Source organism: Paramisgurnus dabryanus, chromosome 5, assembly GCF_030506205.2.
Source record: "Paramisgurnus dabryanus chromosome 5, PD_genome_1.1, whole genome shotgun sequence".
Taxonomy (NCBI): domain Eukaryota; kingdom Metazoa; phylum Chordata; class Actinopteri; order Cypriniformes; family Cobitidae; genus Paramisgurnus; species Paramisgurnus dabryanus.
This window is the reverse complement of record NC_133341.1, coordinates 8,720,754-8,746,790: the sequence shown is the minus strand read 5'-3', so window position 1 is coordinate 8,746,790 and position 26,037 is coordinate 8,720,754. Positions and strand designations below refer to the sequence as shown.

Genomic DNA, 26,037 nt, shown 5'->3' with positions numbered 1-26,037 from the left:
AAATTGCAATAACACACACACAAAATGTACAAGTTACAAGAACATTAGTAATTATGAATCATGGCAGTGTTTAGGAGAACATATAATGGGTACGTTTGATCAAATAAGTATGCTAAAAATATTTTCATTATTGCGCAAAACTGTCACAGTAAAAAAGCTTTAGGGCCCTAATTTTACGATCTAAGCGCATTGTCTAAAGGGGCGTGTCTCATGCCGCTTTTACTAATTTAACGACGGGAAAAATGGTTTGTGGCCGAAAAGGGTTGTTCCTATTCTTGTAATGAGTAATGGGTGTGTTTTGGGCGTAATGTGCAATAAACTAATGAGAGTCTTATCTCCTTTAAAAGCCAGTTGCGCTGGCGCTATGTCTAATCCCTATTTAGATGCAGACTTTGTAAAATGAAAAACTAAAAAAAGCTTAAAAAAAAGCTTTTTTTTCAGTCATAGAAGTACAATTCACGAGTTCACCCTTACATCTAATCTGATTGCGAAAGTAAGCATATTTTGGCGTGCTGTCCTGGGGGAGGGCTCATGATCCGGAGTGAAGCTCGAACTCCGAATCCGGGGTATGGCCCGAACCCGGAGAACTCCCCCATCCCAAACTGGGATAGAACAGATTAGAGTGGCGAGTTGGGGTGGTGGAGGGATATCCGAAAACAATCACAATAGACTGAGGTAGGTAGGATGACTGTACATGTAGTGTTTGGCTGATTACCAAATTAGATGCACCTGTGCTTGATTACTTAATTATCTGATCGTGCTCCTCCCGAACCTTGTTATTAAAACATCATATAGCAGGCTTTTAATTGCTGTAAATTGATATCCTACATAATCATTGTAATCTCATAAAAAAGAATTTGCAAAAATATGCAAGAAAAGGTTTGTACTCTAAAAATAGAAAAAAGAATTTACAAACGTGCCGGGAGCCGAAGCGTTTCAGCACTCGGACAGCGCCATGGGATTTTTAAAAAGCATTACTTAAAATGTTTCTCATCTCGCCATATCCACAAGTACAGAGTCATCATATACAATAAATCCGTAGGGTAGCATTTAAAAAACATTTAAAAATAGATGCAAGTTTAACTCAAAGCATTTATTTACTTACCAGGCTACAGGTGAAGGAGCTCTTTACGCCTTATAACGTCTCATAATCATTTATGTCCAAGAGACTCAATAATAATCTTTTACATTTCAATCCTTTAATCTTTCATATTTAAAAGCACTTTTGTGCTGCTGCGCATTTATGTATGTGATAAGTAAACCTGCGTTGTGGTCCCGTTTATAGGCGCATATTACTAACGCGCACTTTAAATAACATATAAAAACATTTTGCATTTTAGTTGCCTCAAAATAGCAACGCTAACATCACTTCCTCAAGCCCCACTTGCAGCATTATTTAAAGTGCCAGACAGATCCAAAATCGACAATTACCTGTATTGTAAGTGTATCATGTAGCTGTCCATCAATGTAAACGATGTGCAAAGTAGTTTAACCAAAAAGTGCACGATTAATAAAGTTATTGGCTTCTAAAGTAGGGAGTCGACTCTAATTTCATATAGTCATATAGATAGTTTCATCTGACGCACGTGCGCTGACGCGATACACGTCTGGATCTGAACTTTACTTCCGTTTTTTTTTTATGGTCTGACTAGTTGCTAAACTGATCTCTTGAACAAATGCCTCGTCAAAAATAACAAATGTTTTGGTTTCCTTTGTAATCTATGTGTTGTTTTTTTTCCTTGTTATATAAATAAACTAAGTTTAAAGAACTTTGTTGTTAGTTATTCTTAGCGGAGTTTACCGAAAGTTACGTGCGGACCACGACAGCCACTTGTTTATGTTGTTACTGCTGAAACAGTCTATAGTTTGAATTTTCTGCCTGTCTCTTTCTACGTAGAAAACTTTGCATAATAATCTCCACCTACAGTCTTGCCCGGGAGAAACAAAAACTCTGATTTGCCCACAGACACTTCAGCTAGTTATGTAAACATCATATCAAGAAAACACTGTGTTTTCAGCTGTAAAGGCAAGTTTGTTTTTGTTGCATGTATTACTGTTGAATGATGCATATTGACGTCACTTATGTCTTCTCAGTAAGTCATGTTAGCACTAGGTCAATGCATGTTTCCCCATTTGTTGGACTGTGCGGAGACTGTGTCAGTTGACCAATCAGAGCAGAGTGGGCTAGGCAGCTAAGGTGGGGTTTAGGCAGACTGAGTCGTTGAACGGTTTTACACGAATCATTTGGGGATCTCTGAGAAATTGGGTAATATTAAATTTATATTTTGAGAATTTATTTATTGTAACAAGGTTAAATAATTACTGCTTATAGATTAAGATAACATGACAAAAATGTATTTCATTCCTTAATATTAACAAATAAACTGCATTAAGTTACCTTAATCAGTAAGCGGTTGTTTCACTCTCTTAAAGTTTAGATTAAAATTAAATTATTAGACCAAAAAGGATTTGTGCCTGTTCTTCTGATTTGTCTTTGTAAAAACAATGCAAAAACACGTCAATTGCATAGCCTAAGTTATATATTTGCATAGATAGAGGCATGTAGCATCAAAACAGAACAATGTCTTGTCCCCCTCACACACACACACACGCACACGCACACGCACACGCGCACGCACGCACGCACGCACGCACACACACGCAGACACGCGCACACAGCCTTTTTTTCTGGGCATGGCATGAGTGCGGGGCAAACAGCGTCTTATTTAAAAGTAACCAACAGCAACGCAGGCTGTGTGTTTGACCGCATGAGCCGGTCGGCATGTAGCACAGGGCTGCTGCCGGAGTGATTTAAAAACATATAATGCAGTTTGCTCACAGGTTGCTCTCGAGGTGCTTTGGTTTCGTGCCCCAACCGGTCTGTGGATCGCTTCATGGGCTTGAGTGTATTTATCTTGGAACACAATGCTAATACGCTAACGTGACCAAACCAGAAAATCTATAGGCCAAACGATAAAAAATTCAAATACTGGCATCTGCTTTATATCGGTCGACAACTAAACTCTTGATAGAAATGCAATATAATACACACTATAAATTAGCGTTATTTTCAGTGGCGTGTATTAAGACCTAACATAATGAACAGTTATGTTTTTATTACACGTGGTAGGGATGCTTAACGATTAATCGTGATTAATCTATAGCAGAATAAAAGTTTTTGTTTACATCATATATGTGTGTGAACTGTGTATAATAATTATGTATATATAAATATGCACACATGCATGTATAATTTTGAGAAAAAAATATATTTATATATTAGGCATTTATATATCATATAAATTATACATAAATATACAAATGTATATACACATGTAAACATTTCTTAAATATATACATGCATGTGTGTGCATTTATTTACACAAATTTATTATATATAGTTCACACACATATATCATGTAAACAAAAACTTTTATTCTGCTATAGATTAATCGCGATTAATCGTTAAGCATCCCTAACACGTGGTGTACGTTTTATCTACATACACCACATGTCCCTTGACATGGAAGTCGCCATTTTGCACCACCATGGTCCTACAGTAACCCCAAATGGTCAGACTGCTCTACAGAGCACATTTCATCCATAGGTTGCTTCAGACGAGGACATGTTTGTCCTTGGTGGCTACCATAGCTCTATGAGTTTCGAAAGGAAGGGGTGAGCAGTGGACTGAGATGCCCCTAAATTTTACACACAGCACGAAACAGTACGACATGGGCTTGTTTATGATCCAATCAGGGAGAATACATGCAAGTAGTTTCTCGCGAACTGAATAATTTTAAGTCTGTCATCATTTACTCACCTTCATGTTGTTCTTAACCTGTATGAGTTTCTGCTGAACATAATAAATTATATTTTTATAAATGATGGTAAGCACTGATGGTACCCACTGTAGGAAAAACAAATAATATGGGTATTGGGTGCCGTCAACTGTGTGATTCATGCAGGTTCAACTCATACAGGTGAAAGTGAGTTAATGATGACAGGATTTTCATATTTGGGTACCCCGGACACATTTTCCAAAATGTGTGTGAGTATGGCTTAAGAGTGGAGGACATTTATAAAAGCCTGGTGTGGTATCACATGGTCATTCTCTTGGGTATTGGACTAAGAATGAAACAAAGATTCATGGCTATAAAAGACTTTTTTCATGTGGTGGTATGTTATTTTAAGTATTTTTAAAAAGTGACTTGAAGCAGTGACAAAGATATTTCTTAACTCAAATATGGTAACATAAGTGATGTTTGATACCAGTTATACAGTTCTAACTTTATTTAAACAGCACTTTACTTACAGTACTGTAATACTGTATGTTATCCTTGAAATGAATGAAAACATTAAACATTACAGATATAAGATAATTCTTGTTAGCACAATGAAGTTTACTGATTCTGGCCAAATATATGACACACAGTTACTCATGTTCATGACCAAAAATGCATTCTGGAATCATCTAGCCTTTGTCTCTATAGACCATTTCAAAAGATGTAAACAACACTGGTCCAGAAGCACTTCCTGTTTCAGTTTTTTAACACTAGATAAACGTTGGGATAAAATACAACCAACAGAACATATAGAACTGAATCAAAAAGTTAAACAAACATCTTAAAGATAATGATATATGTGAAATAAAATAAAAAACATTCACAAACTGAAACAGGAAGTGTTTCTGGAACAGTGTTGTTTACATCTTTTGAAATGGTCTATAATGTGTGCTGATTAAATTAACACATTCGAGGAAAATAATAAAAATGTCTGCTTTAAAAATAAAGCACAATTTGCAATGTTTATTAATGCTACAGAGTCAGTGGCGGAGCCAGAGGGGTGTCCAGGGTGGCACTGGACAACCTTGACATGTCACTGGCCACCCCGTGTGCCACCCCAAATTGAATGTGCTACTTTCACATAATCGCTATGTTTATTTTCGATGTGCGGCAGTGCAACACATTGTTAAAAACAAACATTATGAATATTAACCCTCCCTGCGGTCTGCTCTTTATTTTTCAATCACTGCGCAAAGCGACTTGGATTACTCTGCTGATTTTGGACATACAGATAATATTTTTACATCATTTAAAACGTTAAAGTGTCATTTTTTGTGTGTCTATAAAAACTGAATGTTGTGCTTTTCACAAAATTAAGAAAATATACATAATGCGCGTTCTGTTTTCTCTCCATCAGTGACGTCTTTTCAAAAACGCGTCAGAAAAATTACTGTAACTTAACGAATACTTTTCATACCATCAAAAGATAAATGTCATGTCTACATAATGTTTGGAATCTCTTTAAAATGATGTAAGTGAAGTCGTACATTGCTAATACTACATGATTTCACCGTATATGCTGGAAGTGTGGTAATTTTCTTGTGGACTGAAAGTCTAAGATCGCCAATTCTTTTTACAACAAACCCAGCAGCACCATGTTTTCATTCTTGACGTGATCTTTATAGGCTACTGTATGATTGTTAATTCGACTGGATTGCCACATTGAACTTGAAAGCGCGACGCGCATATCCGATAGTGCGTGTGCACAGCCAGAGCTTAAACAACTTCATATTGCTTCTTTTTGGCTTAAACGGACAAATGCTCATATGTCAAAATAGCTGTCTTGGTGATTTTCATACTAAACATTTGGTTACTGTACGTCTTAAAGGAATAAACATTTTATTGCATTCGGTCTTAGCCTAACCTATTGAAGTCTCTCTGTCATTAAAGTTAATTAAATATCAAAATAAAAAAGAAAACTTTTGCATCTTCTGTATCTTCGTAAATAAAGATTAATCCAAACATCCTTTGTGTTGAGCTCTGCTATTTGAAGTAAGTTTAAGGTTTTTCATGGAGTTTAGATTTCCTGATCTTTTGCTTCATTAAAGGGATAGTTCACAAAATGAAAATTCTGTCATCATTTTTACATCCTTATGTTGTTCTAAACCTGTACAAATTTATTTTTTCTGATGAACACAAAAGAAGATATTTTTTGATAAATGATGGTATGCACATAGCTGTAACCATTGACTTCCATAGTAGGAATAAAAACAACATGATGAAATTCAATGGATATACCATTAATTGTGTGCTTACCATCATTTATCAAAATATCTTCTTTTGTGTTCATTAAAATAAAATACAGGTTTAGAACAACATAAGGTGGAGTAAATGATGACAGAATTTTCATTTTTGGGTGGATTCCTTTAACAGACAGTAAATCAGATGTAAGAAATACAGTAGAATAATTAAAAATTCCCCCTTATTATGTTTACATCTAAAGCAATCAAAATATTCATTCATGATTTCTTGATACATGGTTCCACGTAATTTTCTTTTATGGACTATGGACCCCCTAAAGTAGCTTTGGCCACCCCCTGGCCACCCCATTAAAAAAAATTCTAGTTCCGCCACTGTATGTAGTGTACCTTGCATCAAGTTGGTGATCAAGGTGTGTGTGTAGGCTATGCCAGACCCATAGATAACTACTTCCTACTGAGGCGTAACTTTCTGCACAGGACATCGCTCTCCGTTACTTTAGAAAAAGTCCAAAGACCAGACTGAAATTTTCAGACAACAACTTGTCTTCCAGGGATAAAGTGCGACTAAGTGTGTGTAGTAAATGGGTGTGTATTTTTCTTTGATCACAATCATTCCGGTTTAGCAATAAGGCTCTTTCTCAAATACTACAAGAGAATTTCACCTTTAAAATACATTTTAAAAGATTTTTATATAGGCTATTTTTTAACACCATAAGAGCATGGACTGCATATTTAAAAAAAAACATTCCTTTTTGTTATGAATTGCATGTTTATAAAACTATAAACATGCAAGATACAAACCAAAATGTTAATACAAACAGGAAGGAGCTTACTCTTCTGATAATGCTTAGCTCAGAGAGAGTCCAGTGTCACAGCATATCTCATCTCGATGCAATCAGGCATGCTGTAAAGATGCCAAGTCTTTTAAAACCACTCGCTTTTAACAATGTGATGGTCTATACAGCAAACGTCAAGCTTTATGTCAAGCAAAGGGTCCCTTAATAGTTATGTTAAACACTGTGGTTATCCTTTGAAAAAGAGGCCTGCAGAGGTTTAAGTGACACTTAAACATGCAGTTACACAATAACTATATAGGGTCACTGCAACGTAAGCAGAAGTGTAAATTATTGTATGGAGTTAGTTATCTGTGACGTGATTTAATACTATATTACTGACAAATAGGTCAGTGAATAGGTTAAACTTGCTTAAACTTAGAGCTTAGATGGACATTTAAATGGACATTTTTCTAACACCTAGACTTCACACATAGGCAACATGTCAACTGTCATATTTTGGGAAAAAAATATTTTTCTGTTTCTTGTCACACTGAATTAAAGCTACCCCCTTTTCTCCCCCAATCTTCATTGCCACCTATGGAAGAGATATTGACACAGCAGGCACTTACAAACAGTGCTGTCTATGCATGGGTTCAGGTTCACTTTACACATTCATTGCACATCACATTTCGTTGCAAACACTTAAACTGTTTAAAACATTTGAGATGCAACTTTCAAAAATGTTTACATTTTTGTACGTTAACGTAATTGAACCATCTGCTGCAGTCTTAAACAACTGATAACTGAAGACATATTACACGTCTTAAAATATTGTATTTATGATAAAACTAGCATGGCCTTTATACTAGAATTAGATCTTAATAATCAGTTTCTTTATCTCAACTTTAAAATTATTTCTGTTGATAGTAGCCGTTTAAATCTGTCATATTTTAGTCTGACTGCATCAAAAACAGTACATTTGGATGTACGTTTTTTGCATTTACCTGACAAAACATAATGTGGTTATCAGTTTGTATTATGTACGTGCATGCTTATCAAAATGCATTACTTTCCAGTGTTTTGTTCTCTTGTTTGATATAGACTGTCTAACTTCTGAACTCTGTGACACTCGTTTAGTCAGGCAATCCAGAAATGATCAAGTTAAGAAGTTGCAGATGGCTTGATATTGATACAACGATATACGATAAAAATGACCAAGCTTCCTTACCTCTTACCGGTGCTCATTTTGTTAAACTGGATCCTTAATGTATTCCAGTGGTTTGGTTGTAGTCCAGTCCAGCACACTGAAGAAAATCTCTGCAATAGCGCTTGCCTAGATTTCAAGCGAAATATGACCGCTCACTGTTACAGACTCCACGGTATTAATATTTAACTATTAATTATTACAACCTAGATAAAATTAGATTAACACTTTCCACGCCTTACCAGTAGCAAAACAAACTGAAAAGCTGTCTCTGGTTTGTCTATTGCGCTCTGTCACATGTGACACGAGACAGCGCATTTGCTGAAATAGCGGAACAACTTCCAGCTTTAAGAAGCGCGTTTCATATATTACGAGCTATCACGTCACAACAAGAGTGGGAGGTCAAAAAGTAGATTTTACCTTGAGTAAAATGACACTGAAAGTCTCGCAACACCTACTTTTCCCAGAGAAATCAGCTATTGGTTAACTTTTAAAGACAACAAAACACTTATTTGAGGGTTTAAAGACAACTGCCATCTCGTGCGCTCACGTGTTAATAAGAGCATCCAGAAAAAGTTTGGCGGCAGGTAGTGTGCACCTTGTGTCCATTTCCCATTCACTTGACACACAGCGACACCTCCTGAGGAAATCTCGCACATGCCCAGAGAAGCTCTGAATAAGAACAGATGTATTTGTATTACAAAAAACTTTGTTTTTCATCTTGCTCTAGTCCTACATGCAAACATATTGTAGACCACACTTACTGTTCGATCCTTAGACAAAATTTTTACAAAATGTAAACTGATTTGGATTGAATCTTCTAAATAAATGTCAATTTAGATGCATAGATGTTACATTATTGGGCGGTTTCCCAGACAGAGTTTATTTTCAGGGACAAGGCTTTAGTTATATTAGGATATTTAAGTAGTGTACAAAAAAAAAAAACTTATAAAAAACAATACTTGTGTGCATCTTGAGACAAAACAATGGCAGTGATATATGTTTTATAAGGTGTTTTTAAATGAAGGCTGCACAAACATGCATTTTATTCAATGATAAGCCCTGTCCGGGAAACCAGCCAATATGGCCAACAAATGGATTTAAATTTTGTTAATTTAAATGGTAATTTTTTATTGATTTTCATCTAACCACAAACCTAAAAAACATACAATAGAAAAAAAGACAATATTTCAGGGTAATTCATGTCAGTGATAGTAAGTCCATTCTAACATTCAAAGAATGAATAACAAAAAAATGGTAAAAATGTTATTTATTTAATTATACTTATATAATATACAAATTCCTTTATTCATTAAAAACACAAAAAAAATATTGCTTGTTGTTCATGTGTATCTAATTATTTTATATGAGTATTTTTCAGCTGTTTCCTAAAAATGCCACTGTAAATACAACTATTAAATGCATTGACATAAGAGACTAAGAGAGCACAAGTCTAAGTTTTGATACAAAACTTTTTAAATAGCCTAATGTGACAGGAAAATAAGTCACAAATTTAAAATTGGTTTTATGACACTCCAAATGCATGCACGCACATACACGCACACATTCTGGTTTACATGTTCTGAGGGGACATTCCACAGACGTAATGGTTTTTATACTGTACAAACTGTATATTCTACTCCCTTCCCCTAACCCAAACCATCACAGAAACCTTTCTGCTACTTCACATTTTCAAGAAACATCATTCTGTTTGATTTTTAAGAATGTTTCCTCATGGGGACCTCAAAATGTCCCCACAAGGTCACAAAATACTGGTATTCCTATCTTTGGGGGACAAATGGTCCCAACAACGTGATAATTACCAGGTACACACACACATATAGTTCAGTTGGAAGGTCAAACATTCTTTTGCCCTTCACAGTAGGAACAAGAACCAAAGTATGCACAAAAGGAGTGGACCTTACTGTAACATCAGAGGTTCTTTGAAATGTGAGAAGATAGAAGAATTCATCACAGTTAAATTATGTTGAAACTTATAACTTTTTATGACTTATTTTATGGCTCCAAATCATTCATTTTCTAAGACAAATTAAACACTTTAATTTTTTTGTTTATGTAATCTGAGTCAGAACGCTTTCATCAGTTTATAAAAAACAGCATAGCAAGCTCTTGAACATTCATGGGAACTTTGATGAGCGGTTAAAGTAGTGAAAAGTAAAATACCTACTCTTAGGGGTGTTCAATCCTGCTCCTGGAGGCAGTTGTCTCTGCAGAGTTTTGCTCCAACCCCAATCAAAAACACCTGATCCAGCTAATCAAGGTCTTACAGACTTTCAGGCAGGTGTGTTTAGGGAATTTCAGCTAAACTTTGCAAGACACTGGCCCTCAAGGGCCGAATTTTGACACCCCTGCCTTATCCGATCTCGTTATTATTTAAAGAGCCAATATTTTCATTTTTATGATTTTACATTTCTTGAGTATGTTTCCAAAGTCTCACATCACACAAGTTATCATCTTAAACTGAAATCACATCATGCACATTATTATAATTTCCGCCTGCTTCTGACTTTCAGTCTGTAGTAAGTAGCTTTTTTATATTTATATTTTTATATGTTTTTTTTATTATTATTTTGTTTTATTTTGTGCCACCATACTTACTCATGAAACTATTAATATGGGAAAACATGGAAGTGTTTGGAGGCTTATACATTCATCCCTGTTTGGGAATTAACAGGGCTAGGCTAAATGCTAACACATTCACGACGCGCTATGCAAAGATTAAATGCACACATTGAAAAAAGATAGGTATGTATTAATCCGTCAAGATGGATTAGTGTTGGGGAAACCGAAACAAGGTGCTATTAACGTATATAAAGGAATAAACTGGTTTCCTACAGTGATTTACCATAAAATGTGATCCTCATCTAGTTTCTTGTGTCTTTTTTGAAAACACATTAAACATTCACCCTTGGATATAATAGCTTGTTGAACCTCCTTTGGCAGCAATTACTTCAAGCAAGCACTTTCAGTAGTTCTGAATCAGACTTGCACATCGTTCAGAAGGAATTTTAAAACCCCTTCAACTCAGACAAATGGGTAGGATGTCTGGTGTGAACCGCTTTCTTGAGGTCATTCCACAGGTTGTAAACACCGTAAACAGTCATGTATATAATGGATGTGTTTGTGCTAGGTTCCGGACAAGCGAACTATTGCGGGCTTAAGTACGTAAAGGAGCTTAATTAGGTGTCCTTTAGTTAAAGAGAGAACTAAAACTGATCAATTGAATCCTGGACATTGCTGGGAAGGTCGGAAAGGAAAAGTATCTACCACCTTTAGATAATTTTGTTATTTTAGGGACAATTAAGAGACCAGATTTTGCAAATGCAATAACCATGATTTACTGTACTCTGATACTGTGTTACAGTGTATTTTTAGTGATATCATGGTATTTGCACTCGTAATTAGAAGATAGGCTCGACACTGATAGATGTGACACATTACTAACATTAACTATCACCATTGTGCCCTATAGAGGGAAATGTACTTAATTCTGAAACAGTCTTCTGCACAGGCCCGGCTACAGATATGAGATGAAAGGTGGGCCAAGTGATATTCCAGGTGGGCCGGTCGGATTGGGGGGGGTCTTTAATTTCTTTAAAAATAACTATTAACATCAACTAAAACAAACTTGTTACAAACTAAAAATATTAATTTTATGTGAAATGCTGTTTTCTTAAAAATTATTTTATGTCTGTTAATATAGTATAACATTACAGATAATTGGCCAAAAGATTGGCTGTTATGTGGTGTGGGGCCAGGGTGGGCCAAGCCTCTGATTGGGTTGGCCAGGCCCCCTCTGGCCCCCCGTGGAGCTGGGCCTGCTTCTGCAGCAAGGGTTTCTGTTTTGTAAGCGTCCGGAACAGCCGTTTTAATGTGTTAATATGTACCTATAGGCAATTCTTACAAAGGGACAACCGGTTAAAAATCCAGCTTGACTAACTTAAAAAAGACCCAAAAGTTTTAAAGGTGAGGTTGAAAGATATGTAATGTGGTAAAAATACAGTTATGATTGACAATATAGCAAAATGACCATGAGTCAGGGGGACACTATTGCTCGATTTTAATTAATCTGAACCTTTGTCGGCACAAAATGATCACTAAACTTAAACCATGCCCTTAAATGTTTGACATAATGACTTTTAAAATTCTTTACAAATACCGCTTTCTTGAGAGATCAACCTTTGTACACATGAATGGTTTTATTGTACCCTGCACAAGAACTCAAATGTAACTATAATAGTTGGTCTGCTTTGCACAGCTTATGCTTTATTAGGATAATATTATATTTCCTCTTTTTGTTAAACCATGGTGGCTTTAAAGTGGTTAGAAATGAACAAAGTATTTATTAAATTATTTTTAGATGATTAAAAAAATGTTAATACAAGATAACATGTTAGTTTAAAATGTGAACTAATTTAATTACACAAAGACAGAAGTTATAAACATCTCCCTATGTCTCCTACAATGACCTTAAATACTTATTTGTTTTAAAAACTGCCAACCACAGGAAGATAATGCAGAATGTCTTCCAGGACAGAAATGCAAGCCAAACATCAGCTGTACAAACAACTCTCACAAAATAATCAAACCTCACTTTATCCTTTATGTGGGTCTGCATTGAGGCTTTTTAATAACATTCTTTGGATACAGGTATTGAGACAAAGACTTCTAGAAAATCATCTTAAAAGACATCTAATACATTTTATGCTCTTGGCACATTCTTTGGTTCACCCTCATGCAGGGATAAAATGTTATGCAAAGAATTCCAGGGTGAAGAGGATCAATCCAATCTAAATTGGCCATTGTCTTTGAAACTGATGGTCAGATTAAATTTTCATTATCAAAATATGATTATGAACTCTGAGAAATTCAAACAGCAGAATAGCACAAAGGCTACTGCTACTTTGGTTGCACCTTCTTGTGGTTGAAAAAAAATTCAGTTTGTCCTCGGTTTTGATATAAAAACTTAAACTTAAAAAAAGGACACAATTTTTTTATAAAAACATTCTCAACTAAGTCACACTTGTAAAATTGATTTGCAATAGCAAATCTCTATTAATCTAAACAAAAGAATAATACTACGGGGCGGTTTCCAAGACAGGGTTTACATAAATCCAGTACTATAGGTCTTGCTTACAGTAGCATTTAAGTATTTTTTTTTTCAAACAAACCTTATACAAAAGTGTTTTTAAATTAAGACAGCTCAAACATGAATTTATGTCTGGGAATAGGATAAGCCATGTTCGGGAATCTGCCCCTATATATATACACAAACTAATAATATGTCTAATACTGAGGACCTTTATTGCAAAAAGACCGTCTAAAAACATTCACATTGGCACAGCAGTAATGTCACTGATTATACAATATGAAAGTCAATCAAACAGCATACATTTTAACATCACAGTAATTTTTAAGTGAATGAAACCAACTAAATTTAATCTTACAATAAATATTTGGTATCACCTATAAAATGGTGTCTGTGCACTATCACATAAGCATTTTTACAAACATGGTAGCAGTGCTTTGCCTTCTAAAAAAATATAGTTTCCAGTATGTATACAGTTAAAAGATGACTGTGTCTCATTTGACCTTGTTATTTGTACACGCTGTCACTACACAAATCACAACATATAAATAGACATTAAAAAGTTGGCGATATTTATTGGAAGCAGTATGCTTGCTGGAGCCATTTACTTCCAGTCTTTGTGCTAAGCTAGGCTAGCGGTGGGTGGGCCAGACAGATTTCCGGGAGGCACAGAGAAGGTATGTTTGGACATATCCAACTCTGGGGGCTACAGTGAATGAGCTAAAGAAGTCAGCGTGTTCCTTTAAAGAAGCTGTGTGTAACAACATTGACTTCTAGCTGTTAAACTTGGTATCACAGTCTAAATTCAAAATATTGGAGACAACGTTTTTCCCTGCCCTGTTCTCAGGTTTCCAGACACATACAGAAGCCGAACAGATGATGGAAAGCAAAAGTTGATCTGCTCATTTTAACATTTGCAATGTTTTTGTTGTCTACAAATTACAAACCAGCTCGTGGATTTTTTAAACTCATTTTGGAAGTTGCATCCACCCTATGTCACATTTATGTGCCACTGTGGTTTCACTTAAGCAACCAACGGAGCTGTCGAAACACACTATTGGGTGAATTGGCAGTGGGCAGGATCACAAACAAAAACAGACATTCTGACACGGAAGGTGCATTATTTCAAAAAGGGAATAAATGGCTACAGCATTGTTTTTTCATAGAAACAGATACGTGAACTTTGCATGTTTCCTAAATATCTACAAATACATTATAGTATTTAATTTACTACAGTCAAACCCCTACACACAACTCATCTTTTTAAAAAGCAACACCACCTATAGACCCTTTTACTGTTTGTACACAATGATGACGTGGCAACGTATTCACACGCGTATTGGCAACGGAAGTGCGGCAAGAATCAGCAGTGAAGCAACACAGACAGAGCAAATTATTTTAAAAGGCTACCACATCCGTGTATTATAGTGAAGTGGATAGAAAACGTTAGCGGATGGCCAAATATAAAGTGGCCAGATACAAATATACATACATTAGTGCAACCAAACGCAACAACCAGACGTTTTGATGCTTTCGAAACCATTTTAATAAACTTTCTGAGTTGCTAACACGTCAGAACCCCTGAGGAACAACACCACTTCCGTTGCCAAAATGCACGCCCAGGCTTTTTGATCACGTGGGCTGTAAAAGGGTCTATAGGATTCATCAGTATGTACGGCACTCTTGTATGCTGGAAAGGAATTAAAGAAATGCTCCAAAACATTATGAAATGAAACCAAAAGTTATAAATATAAAGTTAAGGACATTATCATAAGGTGTTATCAGCAAATATAACAGCAACTGTGTATGAATTTAAAAGAAAATGCCATTTTTTTATACAAGGAGAAATGTAAAGGAATATCAGCTTTTAGTGCCAAACAAAAACCATCATGTATTTTTATCATGTATTTTGCAAAAATTTACTTGAGCTAACCCCTAACCAACGCTACTAACAACAACAGCTAAGAAATAATTTACTTGGGTTTTGTTAATTTAAAGTACAATTTAACTACGAGTAATACATTGCTTGGTACCTATATCACTTACACTTGAAAGAATCTGCTTAAGTGTGCATCCTATGCATTATCCCTGCTTTCCCTTCTAAAGGGCTCATCTCTTTGCCCTTATTCATTCGAAGGGTTTACCACCCTAGAATGAGAGCTTTAAAGAGATAAGATGTAGTAAGCAGCGTCCGAACACAGAACCTGTGCAAACAATCATGGTAGCAAAGTGTATGTCCTTCTTCAAGGCTCTTTAAAGTGACCAGTCCTAAACACATTCGTTTGGAGCGACAGACTGTTCCCAGTACAAAGTGCCCGTTTCAGGTGGATTAACCCCATTTGGAAAGCACTGACTGAGAAATCTCTGCAGAGGAAGTAGACCATCCGGATATTTATAAATTATTTTTTGCATACTAAGGTTACAGACAATCTATTCATTAATCACACTTAATGCTGATTTATGTATTTAGTGTTACAGTACTAAAACCTCAAACACTGAACATTGCAAACCAAAATGTAACTCTAATTAAAACAAAATAAACCTAATGCTCAAAAAAAGCAACCTAATCTTTTGAAATTCATGACCAGCTTTAAAAAAAACACCTATCAAGGGCAGAGTTGAATCTGTGATGTGTGTGTAAGAATGTGCATATAAAAACGATCATAATCTTAATGTCAAAACCAGAATCAAGATCTTATCTCTTGTCCAATCTCCTCTATATTGCCATTCTCTATTAATGTGATTACATCACATGACGGTAAACTTTCAGCGCTGGGACTTTGACGTGGCTGCTGAGGAAACTCCTGAGTCAAGAACTGCAGGAAGGGAGAGAAAAATAACACTCAGTACCTAACCGTTGCAAGGCATGGAACTGACAAATTCAACAACATGCATTAACAACTAAACAATATTTATTAAATGTAACATGGATGGACATAAAAGTTATTCAGAATGCAGGTTACCGCATTCAGTCACTGAACTTCTGCATTATATAATAATGGTAAAAAGTGGACACGTACCTCTCGAAAGTGTACGGGAATACTCATAGGGGGTTTAAGGATCTGTTTAAACTTTTTGTGGTTCTTGAAAAGTGCAAAAATGCAACAACCACAAATGGTCAAAACTAATACTGTACTTATGATGGTTGTGAGCAAAACACGCTTCTCTGCCTCCTCTGCTACATAAAGAAAAAAAATGCAGTTTTAATCTTTAGTGAACTACATTAGTGCACTTTTAATTCATGGTAGCAATAGATTTATTTCAGTTTATGCAGAAAAGGTCTGGTTTAGTTTATTTACAACAAAAGCTGAATTGAAACTAAAATACAGAACAACGTCCATCTAAACAAAACTGAAAAGTCCAACTTGTGCAGTTTGTGTTCTTATAATAAACATGTCGGTGAATAAGACTTACGTCTTTCTGGTATGTTTACACATTGCTGTTCGCTGGTATTTCCATAGGGTTTATCATACAATGAATACTGGACCTGGAAACAGTACTTCTGCCCTGATTCCAGATCATTAAAGCTTGTAGTCTTGTCATGTGTAACTCTAAACACCACCTGTTTAAATAAAAAACACTTGTCAGCTTTACATTGGTGCTTTTAAAGAAACAACAAATGAATAAGTTTACACAATTTTATAAAAGATGCAAGAGTGAGTGACCTCTGAGTGCCGTCCATTGACTACTTTCCAAAATGATACATTAAAGGCAATATGACCTCCATGTTCTTTCTTCAAGCTCTGGTCCATATGTGACATATTTAGGAAAGTCATTCCTGGTTTTACATTCACAGTCATCAAAGGAATGCAGATATTAACTGTAAATAAAGAATAAACAAAACAATATAAGAAAATGTGTGTGCAATTTTTTTTTAAATTAGAGTAGATAAAAGTACATAATCCATGTCTTACGATTCATACACTGGACCGGTTTAGAAATCTGCCAAGCTGATGTGTGGCTGTCTTTCTCTGCACGCACTCGAAATATTGCTCCATAAAATTCAGTAGTAATTTCAAATGTTTTTAATGATGTTCCATTATAGCTTGAAACATTGTGCCATTCATCTGCTGGATCACTAAAATGTAAGTAAAAAAAAAAACACACACGTTTAACACTAGTAGGATGGTAGTAAGTGTTCTTGTAGTTCGCCTTACAAAAAGCACTGTTGCATACAAAGGCACAATCATGGTATGGTGCTAAATGATTACTATACACATTTAAATGCAATTACATTTAGGCTTCTCTCGGTTTTTTTAACAATAGTAGTACTAGTACATATAAAGCATGGTAATTCAGGCCACGTCTTATTTAGGTGGAAACTTTGTGGCTGTTTAAATGACATATGATACAATGAAGAGTTGTAGCGTACGAGGACTGTTAATATACTTACGAGTTATGTTTATACTGTACATAATACAAGACATTTTTGTCGTCGGGAGACTTCCATTGTAGTTGTGATCCTACTATCTTGACATCCGGTGGCGGCTTTACGTCCAGCGTCCCGGCTGAAATAAAACAGATAAAAACGTAAATTGTGTAGTGGACACGGAGGCCACTGAGCTTTCACAATAACGTTACTTTAAAACATCGTAAATTCGTCACTCGTGACTTACCGACATTGATCATCAATATAAAATGCGCCACTACGTATATGCAGCAGATCATTTCGATTAATTTGAATCCATATCTTTCACCATAAATGTTTCTGGGGAAATGCGTATCTCCCCTTGCTGGAAATCACATATACATTCCTCTAACGGTAACACGGTGCAAGTTAAATGGGAAGTGAGAATGTCGTAATGTAGACTTGCACAATAACACTTAAAAATACATTATCAGATAAACACGAATAGGCTAAGTGATCACTATCAATGTAAACCTAATACAAGACCGATATAATCAATACAAGACTAATTTAATATACATATTACAGTCATGATAATGTTCAGTCTAGCCTTCCCACTTCCGTCTCTCAGGCCGTTTCTCAATCCAGAGGTTGCAGCCTGCGGAGGTCGCATATGCTGGCTGCATACGTCATCAAGTCTGGTTTATTTAAGTAAACTGAGCATTATATTCATAAGGCATACGCATGTTACAAAAATGTACGATTTACTAAGAATAAAAATAAACTTAATAATTGTTAATATTTTGAAATAAGACAGTCTTGATGACGTATGCAGCCTTAAAATGCGACCTCCGGAGGCTGCAGTCTTCGGATTGAGAAACGGCCACACGTTCCACCCACTAGCGAAAATGAAACTTAAAATCACGTGATGGTTAAGCCATCCGCCTAAATTAGCGCCGCTGTGTGGCTGGAGGTTTAGATAATGTCAACTCAGCTACCTTGCATCTAAAAGTTTCAAGAGGACTAATAACGGTTTTTGTTATATTTTTATTTCATTATATTTTATTTCAACGTGTTATAATAATAAATTATAATATAATACTTCCTCTGCAAAACTGTAACTTACTTTGAACAACAGGTGGCGATAGAGACATTCGTGTAGGTTTGTTATTCTTCAAGAATAAGACGTTCAAAAATGGCGATAATAACAACTGGCGAGAAATTATTTTCATTTGCCTTATGCATACGTCTGTCGCGATGTGTTTGTGAGACAGACAAATAATCCGATACACAATGCGTTTAGTTTAGTTTTTAATAATTGTCTAAACAGCGCAGACAAATTAGCATCACTTTATCGTAAAATTTTTGGACTTTAGCATGGTAGTTCTTATACAGCCCTCTGTAGATTTTTACTACATTAAACAAGCCAAATACGTTGGCTGGGTAAGTTATGTGAAGAAACAGCACATGTTTAAAGTTTAGCAGGCTTAAAGTGAAACAGAAGATGGAGCAGCAGTCTGCTGGGAGCAGTGGATCTGGGGGTCGTCTTCTCTCCAGCATCGCTCTCAACGATAACAAGGCTGGTATGGAGGGATTGGACAGAGATAAGATCAACAAGATCATTATGGAGGCTTCAAAGGTTTGCTGAAGAAGTGATAATACTTACAGTGTATACTTACAGTATATTGATGCCCAGCGGTATTGACCCCAGATCCATCTCGGTAATTTTGGGATTAATTGCGATCTAAATATCGTTGTAATGCTACAACGTTAAGTACACGTTTAGATGTCAAAAGCCTCGTGTGAGATGTCACAATCACCTTTATTAAAAAAAAAAACAGCATATCATGGAAATAAACTTAAAAAAATTGCTGCTCCGGAATACATTTTGGTAGACAGCTAAAATAACACAAAATATCTGTTCCAATACTTATGGAGGACACTGTAGACTCATTGTATCCTGCTTGGGGGAAAAACAAAACCCAATATACTGCCCAGGTCTAGTGGGATTTTCTTTATTTTTTTATTGCAGGGATCAAGATTTTATGAGAATGAGCTTAAGAAAGACCGTCAGGTGAATCAGCGCATTGAAAAGATGATGGAGCAAAAAGCCAAAATCACCAAAGAACAGATGAAGCAAGCACAAGCAGAGGTAATCATCTGTATTTGTGTTAGTAATGTATACAATGTGTTTCATCATAAGTTGGGTTAGTAGTCTTTTAAAAACCTAAGCAAGGAGTTTTACACCATAGGTAGACAAGCTGAAATCTGAACTGGAGAGGGTTCGAGAACTGGGCCGTGTGATAGTTCATGTAGACATGGATGCTTTCTATGCTGCTGTAGAAATGAGGGACTGCCCAGAGCTAAAAGACAAACCAATGGCGGTGGGATCCATGAGTATGCTGGTGAGAATCTATGGTAAATCTCTTACAATGTGTTTATTATCTCCACAGTGTAATGTTATTAAAACAAATTATTATTGTCAGTCTACCTCCAATTACCACGCTAGGAGATTTGGTGTCCGTGCTGCCATGCCAGGTTTTATCGCTAAGAAACTCTGCCCAAACCTTATCATTATGCCCACCAACTTTGACAAATACAGAGCAGTGAGTGCACAGGTAAGTCTGATTTATTAAAATCAGTAACTGATTCATTTGGCTTTTTTTGTTGTTTTGAAATGCCTGTGTTTTTCTTAAAGGTACGGGAGATATTTTCTGACTACGATCCTCATTTTATGCCTGTGAGTCTGGATGAGGCTTACTTGGACATTACTGAACACCTGGAGCAGCGCAAGCACTGGCCTGAGTCCATGAGAACACATTACATGGGTGATGCCAAGAAAGGTGCATTTCTGAGTGGTGATTGTGTTTTTAACTGCCCAGTTGTGCTTTTGATTTTCTTAAGAGTTTGCTGGGTGCTTTTGACCTAGTAAAAGCCTTGGCCTGTGCAGGTGTGTCTTTTCTATGTGCCATTATATTAATTTATGTTTTTTGTTCTGAGAAAAGAAAATAATCCAGACGTATCTGCAGTTGAGTCCGAGAAAGATGGACTGTCCCCAGTGCTGTTTGAAGACAGTCCAAGCTCCTCCCCTTTTCTGACTGAGGCTAATGGGAAAGCAGTGGTGTTTGGGACGAGTGCAGAGGAGGCTGTGAGGGAGATGCGCTTTCGTATCGAGCACAAAACATCTTTAACAGCTAGTGCGGGTGAGGGAGCAGTTTGCAGTTTGTGACCATGTCTGTGAAATCCAGGCTAAAGTGTCATTATCTGATTATGAGATTAGGAGCATCAAAGTTTACATTTCAGTCACTGATTTCACATTGATTTCAATCTTTGACATGACCTTAATCAATATTAACTTTAAGGTTATATGTTTAAAGAGTGTTCTTTACATTATGCAGGATAATATTTGGTAGAAAACAGTAAATCACATAAAAATGTCATGTTAGGGGCCAGTCACACCAAAAGCGTTTATGGCAGTTGCAGGCGTCTTATTTGAATGATATTCTATGGTCAGGGAGCGTTTGCGCGCTGTTTATGCGCGCTGAGCGCCTTGCGGTTTTTGCCGCCGGCCACAGCATGCGCCTTTGAAGGAGCGCTGAGAGCGGAGAAGCGCCCGACGTCATTTGCGTCTTTCCATTGTCCAATCGAATGACGGGAGAGGCGGGCCTTACGTTGTGGTAAGGGAAGTTTACAGTTGCTTTGAAGAACCAGACTCCACTCGCTCTCTCTCTCCTGCGTGTTTGTGCACCTCTCACCCTCAAACAATGTCAGAGCAAGCATCCTCTTTTTAAAGTTTCTGCTAATATGCAAGTTAACAGCAAAAGAGCGCTCACGCTTCAATATTTGATTGACAAGACAGCTGACTCGGTGGTTGCTTAGCAATATAAAAAGCCGCCTCGCACTGCTCTTTTTTTTAAAAAGGCAGTGCGTTGCGCCTTGCATTTTGAAGCGTTTAAAGCGCTGTTGGTGTGACTGGCCCCTTAGTCTGACCATCACACTGCAGCATTGGCTTAACTAATTCTATGGAGTTGAAGGTGGAATTTTAAATTCAAACAACGGTTGTGTCATTTTTGCAGTTTTACAGTATTTGGTGAAACTCATTTTATAGAAATTAAAACTTTTTTAGACCTTTTTTCTTTGTTTCTTTGATCTCTCTGGTAGGCATTGCCCCAAACATGATGCTGGCAAAGGTGTGCAGTGACAAGAACAAGCCGAATGGCCAGTACAGAATTCCTCCTGAGAGAGAAGTTGTGATGGATTTTATAAAAGATCTTCCTGTCAGAAAGGTCTGTACTTCCTCATTATCATTATCAAAAATTTGTTTTAATGAAAAAATATCAATGTAACTGTTTGTGTCCTTTATGGCAGGTATCTGGTGTTGGTAAGGTTACAGAGAAGATGCTGGCTGCTTTAGGTGTTGTCAGCTGTACCCAACTTGGCCAGGAGATGGCGCTATTATCCTTGCTTTTTTCAGAAACTTCGTGGCATCATTTTCTTCACATATCTATGGGTTTAGGCTCCACGTATATTGAGAGGTAAGTAGTGTTAATGACTTTGTTAACATGCTTTCTTTACTATTTGTAATAATACATTCATAACATTATTTTTATTTTGATGGGGGTTGATTTTTTTCCAGGGATTCTGAAAGAAAAAGTATGAGTACTGAGAGGTAATGTTGAGTTTTATTTTTTTTATTTATAAGTTTTCACTGTGATCTGCAGATGTAACATATCAATTCATTCAATTATAACAATTGTTCCTTTTTATTTCATACCACTTCATTGTTGCCCCATTTCATTTGTGTCTTTTACATTTTCCCTTTCCTCTAGGACGTTTGGGGAGATGAGTGATGCAGAGGAGCAATATTCTCTTTGCAGGGAACTCTGTCATGATCTAGCCCAGGACTTACAGAAGGAGGGTCTTAAGGTACAGCACAGATTTATATTAGAAGTGGGCTATTTTATTTGTCTAGTCGTGAGAACATTCTGTCAAATCACTTTAGAGAGTTGCTCCTTTACTGTTTTATGTTTCATAGCAGATATTTTTGCTCAATACCTCAGTATTTGGTTTTCTGTTTTTGACTATTGTAATAAATAGTGTATCATTACCATAAGAGGTCATAAGTGGTAAGGTCCTCAGATGTTTGTGTGGTTTAAGCAGCATCCATAAATTATGTTAGTAAGTATTAGGTACCCACTTATTATTAGAAAAACATTATATTAAAGGCACAGTCCACCCAAAAATTAAAATGTACTCGCTCTCATGCCATTCCATATGCATGTCACTGCCTTTCTTTGAATAATTAATAGATGAATAAATCCTTTTATATTAAAATGATGGCATAAGGGTTAGGAAATGACGACAGTATATTCATTTCTGCGTGAACTGTCCCTTTAAGTATCCTCTGAAGCAAAACGATACAGCACAATTGAAATTTAAACAAGCAGATCCGAGATGTACACTTAAACACAACGTCTTGTGACATACAGTACAGAATCACTTTACCCTAAGCTCCTGAATAAACAGTTTATGCAGATTTAGAAAAAAAATCTTTTAACTAAATCCAATTCTCCAACTGCAAAAATGTTGTTAATACATGCATTATATGAAACTTTATTATGTTTATTTGTTTTTATTTGTGTTTATAGGGAAAAACTGTTACTTTAAAGTTGAAGAATGTCAAATTTGAAGTGAAGACCAGAGCATTCACATTGCAATATGCTGTCTGCACTGAGGATGAAATCTTTGCTGCTGCTAAAGATCTCCTCAAAGTTGAGATTGACGGTGTCAGCCCACAGCCACTGAGGCTGAGACTCATGGGTAAAACCTTTTTGTTTTCTTCCACCAGTTTCAGTCATTCACTGGTTAATTTATGAAATCATATCACTCATACTATGAGATCCCATAATTTCGAGTAATTGTTAGAGTGGGTTTTGTAAATATAAACACAAATATATACACTGCATGCATTATTATTATGCCATTAAATATTTTGATCACATTTAAAAAAAAACTTATACTGAATATAAGGCATGTTTCACTTCCAGCCATTATTACGAACAATATATCACCTTTAAATGATTATATACAATATTAGTGGTAGTGAATACAATTTATGTGGTTTGGAATTGGTAAAATGTGCTTGGAAAAAGAAATCAAAATATTGACTCGTATAATAGTTAAGCTGTAAGATATATGATATACATGATGCTTCACTGAATCAGGACAAATATTACATTTCTGTCAAGATATCCTTCTGAAAGTTACACACTGCACCTTTAAGATCAGTAATGTACATGTTTCAATGTGAGCAATTTAACAATTGATTGAAGTTGTTTATGTTTTCCACAGGCATTCGTGTGTCCAGCTTTATTACTATTGAAGATAAAAAGCCTCTTCAGAGGAGTATAATGGGATTCCTGCAAAAAGGTGGACCTGATCCAAGTGGCTCCACACAGTGTCCCGAATCTGTGCTTGAATCTAAAGTATGCAGTGATGCCAAGTCCAGTGGAAGTCATCTAAAGCCGCATTATAAAGAGATAAATGTACCTTCTGTCCCTGAACAAATACTTAAATCCAAAGGACATCAGCAGCAATCGTTTTTTCAAAAAGCACAGTCAAATAGACTTCAGCAGCAGGATCGAACAGCAAACAATACTGCAGACACAGCTGCTGCTGCTGTAACACAGGCAGATCTTTCAGTAACAAGCACACAATTAGACACAATATCACAACATGCAAACTCAGGGAGACACACAACAGAATATAAAAACAAGCAAGAAACATTGCAGACAGTATTTAATAACACCTCAACAATGCAGTGTCTCCCCTGCCCTGTGTGCAACAGGGAGATGAAGGCTGTAAACCTCGTAGACTTTAACCGCCATATTGATGAATGCCTCAATGGAAGTGCAATGGAAAATAAACCAACAGACATGGATGAAGATCGAGATAAATGCAGTGAAGAACAAGGCAAACAGAAGGAGCCCTTTAGCAAGCTACCTGTATCAAAATCATGCAGTAGGACTTTGTTACAATCATCAAATAAGGAACCATCCTGTAATAGTAAAGGAGAAAAGCCATCTTTTATCTCTGTACCAATAGTGGACAACGATGAAAGCTCTGATTTCAAGAAGCCGTTTTTTAGGCCCAGGACAAATGTAAATGATAAACATTCAGGTTTTTCTAATAAAGAGACGCGTGTTTGTGAATCTACTTCTGAAAACTGTCACGAATCACACATTGCTGAGGCCGTCACTGCGTTGTCAGCTGACTCGAAAGGCCCGTCTTTGACATGTCCTGTGTGCAATCAACCACAGAGCACTGATGACCTCACTCTATTTAACCGGCATGTGGATATGTGTCTCAACCAGGAAGTGTTGCTGGAATTTAAAGGATCTCATTCATCTTTGGATCAGGCAGATACATCAGCACACAGGAGCGTAGGAGGTCTGTGTTTTTCAGGGTCATTCAAAAATGTAATAACCGAATCACATTAGATCAGTGGTTCTTAAACTTTTTCAGCGTGCGGCCCCCCTTGTGCATGTGCATCCCTTTGAGCCCCCCCAAAGAAAATATATGATATAAAACATTCTAAAAATTTTAATTAAACAAAACATATTAAATGATACAATGTAGTGCTGTTGGTAAGTAGGCTGTTTTCTAAGATTGAATTACACAGAATTTAAAAAATGCCCCATGGCAGCATCTACCAAGGTTTGAGAACCACTGCATTAGAAAATGATGAGTTAAAAAGGAAACGTTTTAAAGATTTATAATGATATATTATTATTTTATAGCTTCTTTTCTTTGTTTGTTTGTCATTTTCAGACCAACTGCAAGACCATGGAAAATCTTCCAAAGTTAGGGAAAAAAGCAAAAGGTACTTTATTGAGGACATTATGCAATTTATTTATATATATGATTTTTGAATTACTTAATTTATTTTTGCGTCTTAACCACAGACAAGGATCATCTGCACTTCCTCCAGCTAAGAAAACTAAACTGCTGAACACAAAACACACCATTGACAAGTTCTTCAAAGGCAACATCTGACAAAATTTCAGTTTAAACACGAGACCGTTAAAAATTCTGTGTGTCCAAGCATATCATTTTATCTTTGAATTTATGAAGAAGAAACATGATAATCTCTAATGCCTTTCCTTTCTCTACCTTAGGCAAAATGTTGACAACATCAAATCATAAATAATATATAATGAATGAGAACTACGTATGCATAGAAAAGAGTTAAAAAAAATTAATAATGTCTAAGAATTTTTTTTTAATATACTTTATTGTATTTATTGAAATGTGTATGTGTGCAAGCAAATCACTTTATATTTCTTATGTGTCTCTTTTATTAGGGGTTCAAGCTTTAAGTGCTGGAACCCTATTGCATTTTTAAAGAGTTTTTTACAACCCCAAATCAGAGAAAGTTACCGTATATAACACAATGTGTAAAATGTGAATAAAACAGAATGCATAACTTTATATCTCAATAAATACTATTTCATTTACAATAGAACACAGAAAAAAATATTAAATATTTCAATTGAG

The 26,037-nt window shown here is 36.1% G+C and overlaps 3 protein-coding genes across 6 annotated transcripts in view; 1 reads left to right on the top strand and 2 right to left on the bottom strand.

Moving 5' to 3' along the window:
* Nucleotides 1-8,337, bottom strand: part of slc4a4a (solute carrier family 4 member 4a) — a 108,575-nt gene extending 100,238 nt beyond the window's left edge. The window contains exon 1 of one of the 2 annotated variants that reach the window (XM_073814619.1): nt 8,048-8,337. In XM_073814619.1, coding sequence (XP_073670720.1) covers nt 8,048-8,064 — 17 coding nt within the window. In that variant the 5' untranslated portion in view covers nt 8,065-8,337. The remainder of the gene's footprint in view (nt 1-8,047) is intronic. The other variant, XM_073814620.1, reaches the window with a different exon arrangement.
* A 4,992-nt stretch (nt 8,338-13,329) lies between these two features.
* ifngr2 (interferon gamma receptor 2) lies at nt 13,330-18,121 on the bottom strand. Of its 2 annotated transcripts, none has more exons than XM_065262998.1 (7): nt 17,750-18,121; nt 17,527-17,641; nt 17,048-17,211; nt 16,799-16,953; nt 16,548-16,695; nt 16,154-16,311; nt 13,330-15,949 (listed from the first exon to the last, which is right to left on the bottom strand). In XM_065262998.1, exons 1-7 carry the CDS (start codon nt 17,799-17,801, stop codon nt 15,821-15,823), a joined length of 921 nt encoding a protein of 306 aa, XP_065119070.1. In that variant the 5' UTR covers nt 17,802-18,121; the 3' UTR covers nt 13,330-15,820. The 2 variants fall into 2 exon arrangements, with proteins under 2 accessions (XP_065119070.1, XP_065119071.1); XM_065262999.1 differs by having other exon boundaries at nt 16,154-16,308.
* A 490-nt stretch (nt 18,122-18,611) lies between these two features.
* On the top strand, nt 18,612-26,013 carry polk (polymerase (DNA directed) kappa). 2 transcript variants are annotated; one of them, XM_065266824.2, is made up of 14 exons: nt 18,619-19,120; nt 19,514-19,633; nt 19,734-19,886; nt 19,968-20,099; nt 20,180-20,324; nt 20,487-20,684; nt 21,643-21,767; nt 21,850-22,016; nt 22,118-22,150; nt 22,311-22,407; nt 23,130-23,301; nt 23,833-24,930; nt 25,312-25,363; nt 25,446-26,010. In XM_065266824.2, the coding sequence occupies exons 1-14, from the start codon at nt 18,986-18,988 to the stop codon at nt 25,534-25,536; spliced, it is 2,718 nt and encodes a 905-aa protein (XP_065122896.2). In that variant the 5' UTR covers nt 18,619-18,985; the 3' UTR covers nt 25,537-26,010. The 2 variants fall into 2 exon arrangements, with proteins under 2 accessions (XP_065122895.2, XP_065122896.2); XM_065266823.2 differs by having other exon boundaries at nt 18,612-19,120; nt 19,734-20,099; nt 25,446-26,013.
* The last annotated feature ends 24 nt before the right edge of the window (nt 26,014-26,037 follow it).

Coding starts and splice junctions, on each gene's coding strand:
- polk (XM_065266823.2), top strand. CDS start 18,986: ATGGAGCAGCAGTCTGCTGGGAGCAGTGGATCTGGGGGTCGTCTTCTC. Junction 20,100..20,179: donor ACAGAGCAGTGAGTGCACAG/GTAAGTCTGATT, acceptor TTTTTCTTAAAG/GTACGGGAGATATTTTCTGA. Junction 22,408..23,129: donor TACAGAAGGAGGGTCTTAAG/GTACAGCACAGA, acceptor TTGTGTTTATAG/GGAAAAACTGTTACTTTAAA.
- ifngr2 (XM_065262998.1), bottom strand. CDS start 17,801: ATGATCTGCTGCATATACGTAGTGGCGCATTTTATATTGATGATCAAT. Junction 16,954..17,047: donor ACCGGTCCAGTGTATGAATC/GTAAGACATGGA, acceptor CTTTATTTACAG/TTAATATCTGCATTCCTTTG. Junction 16,312..16,547: donor TGTAAACATACCAGAAAGAC/GTAAGTCTTATT, acceptor TTCTTTATGTAG/CAGAGGAGGCAGAGAAGCGT.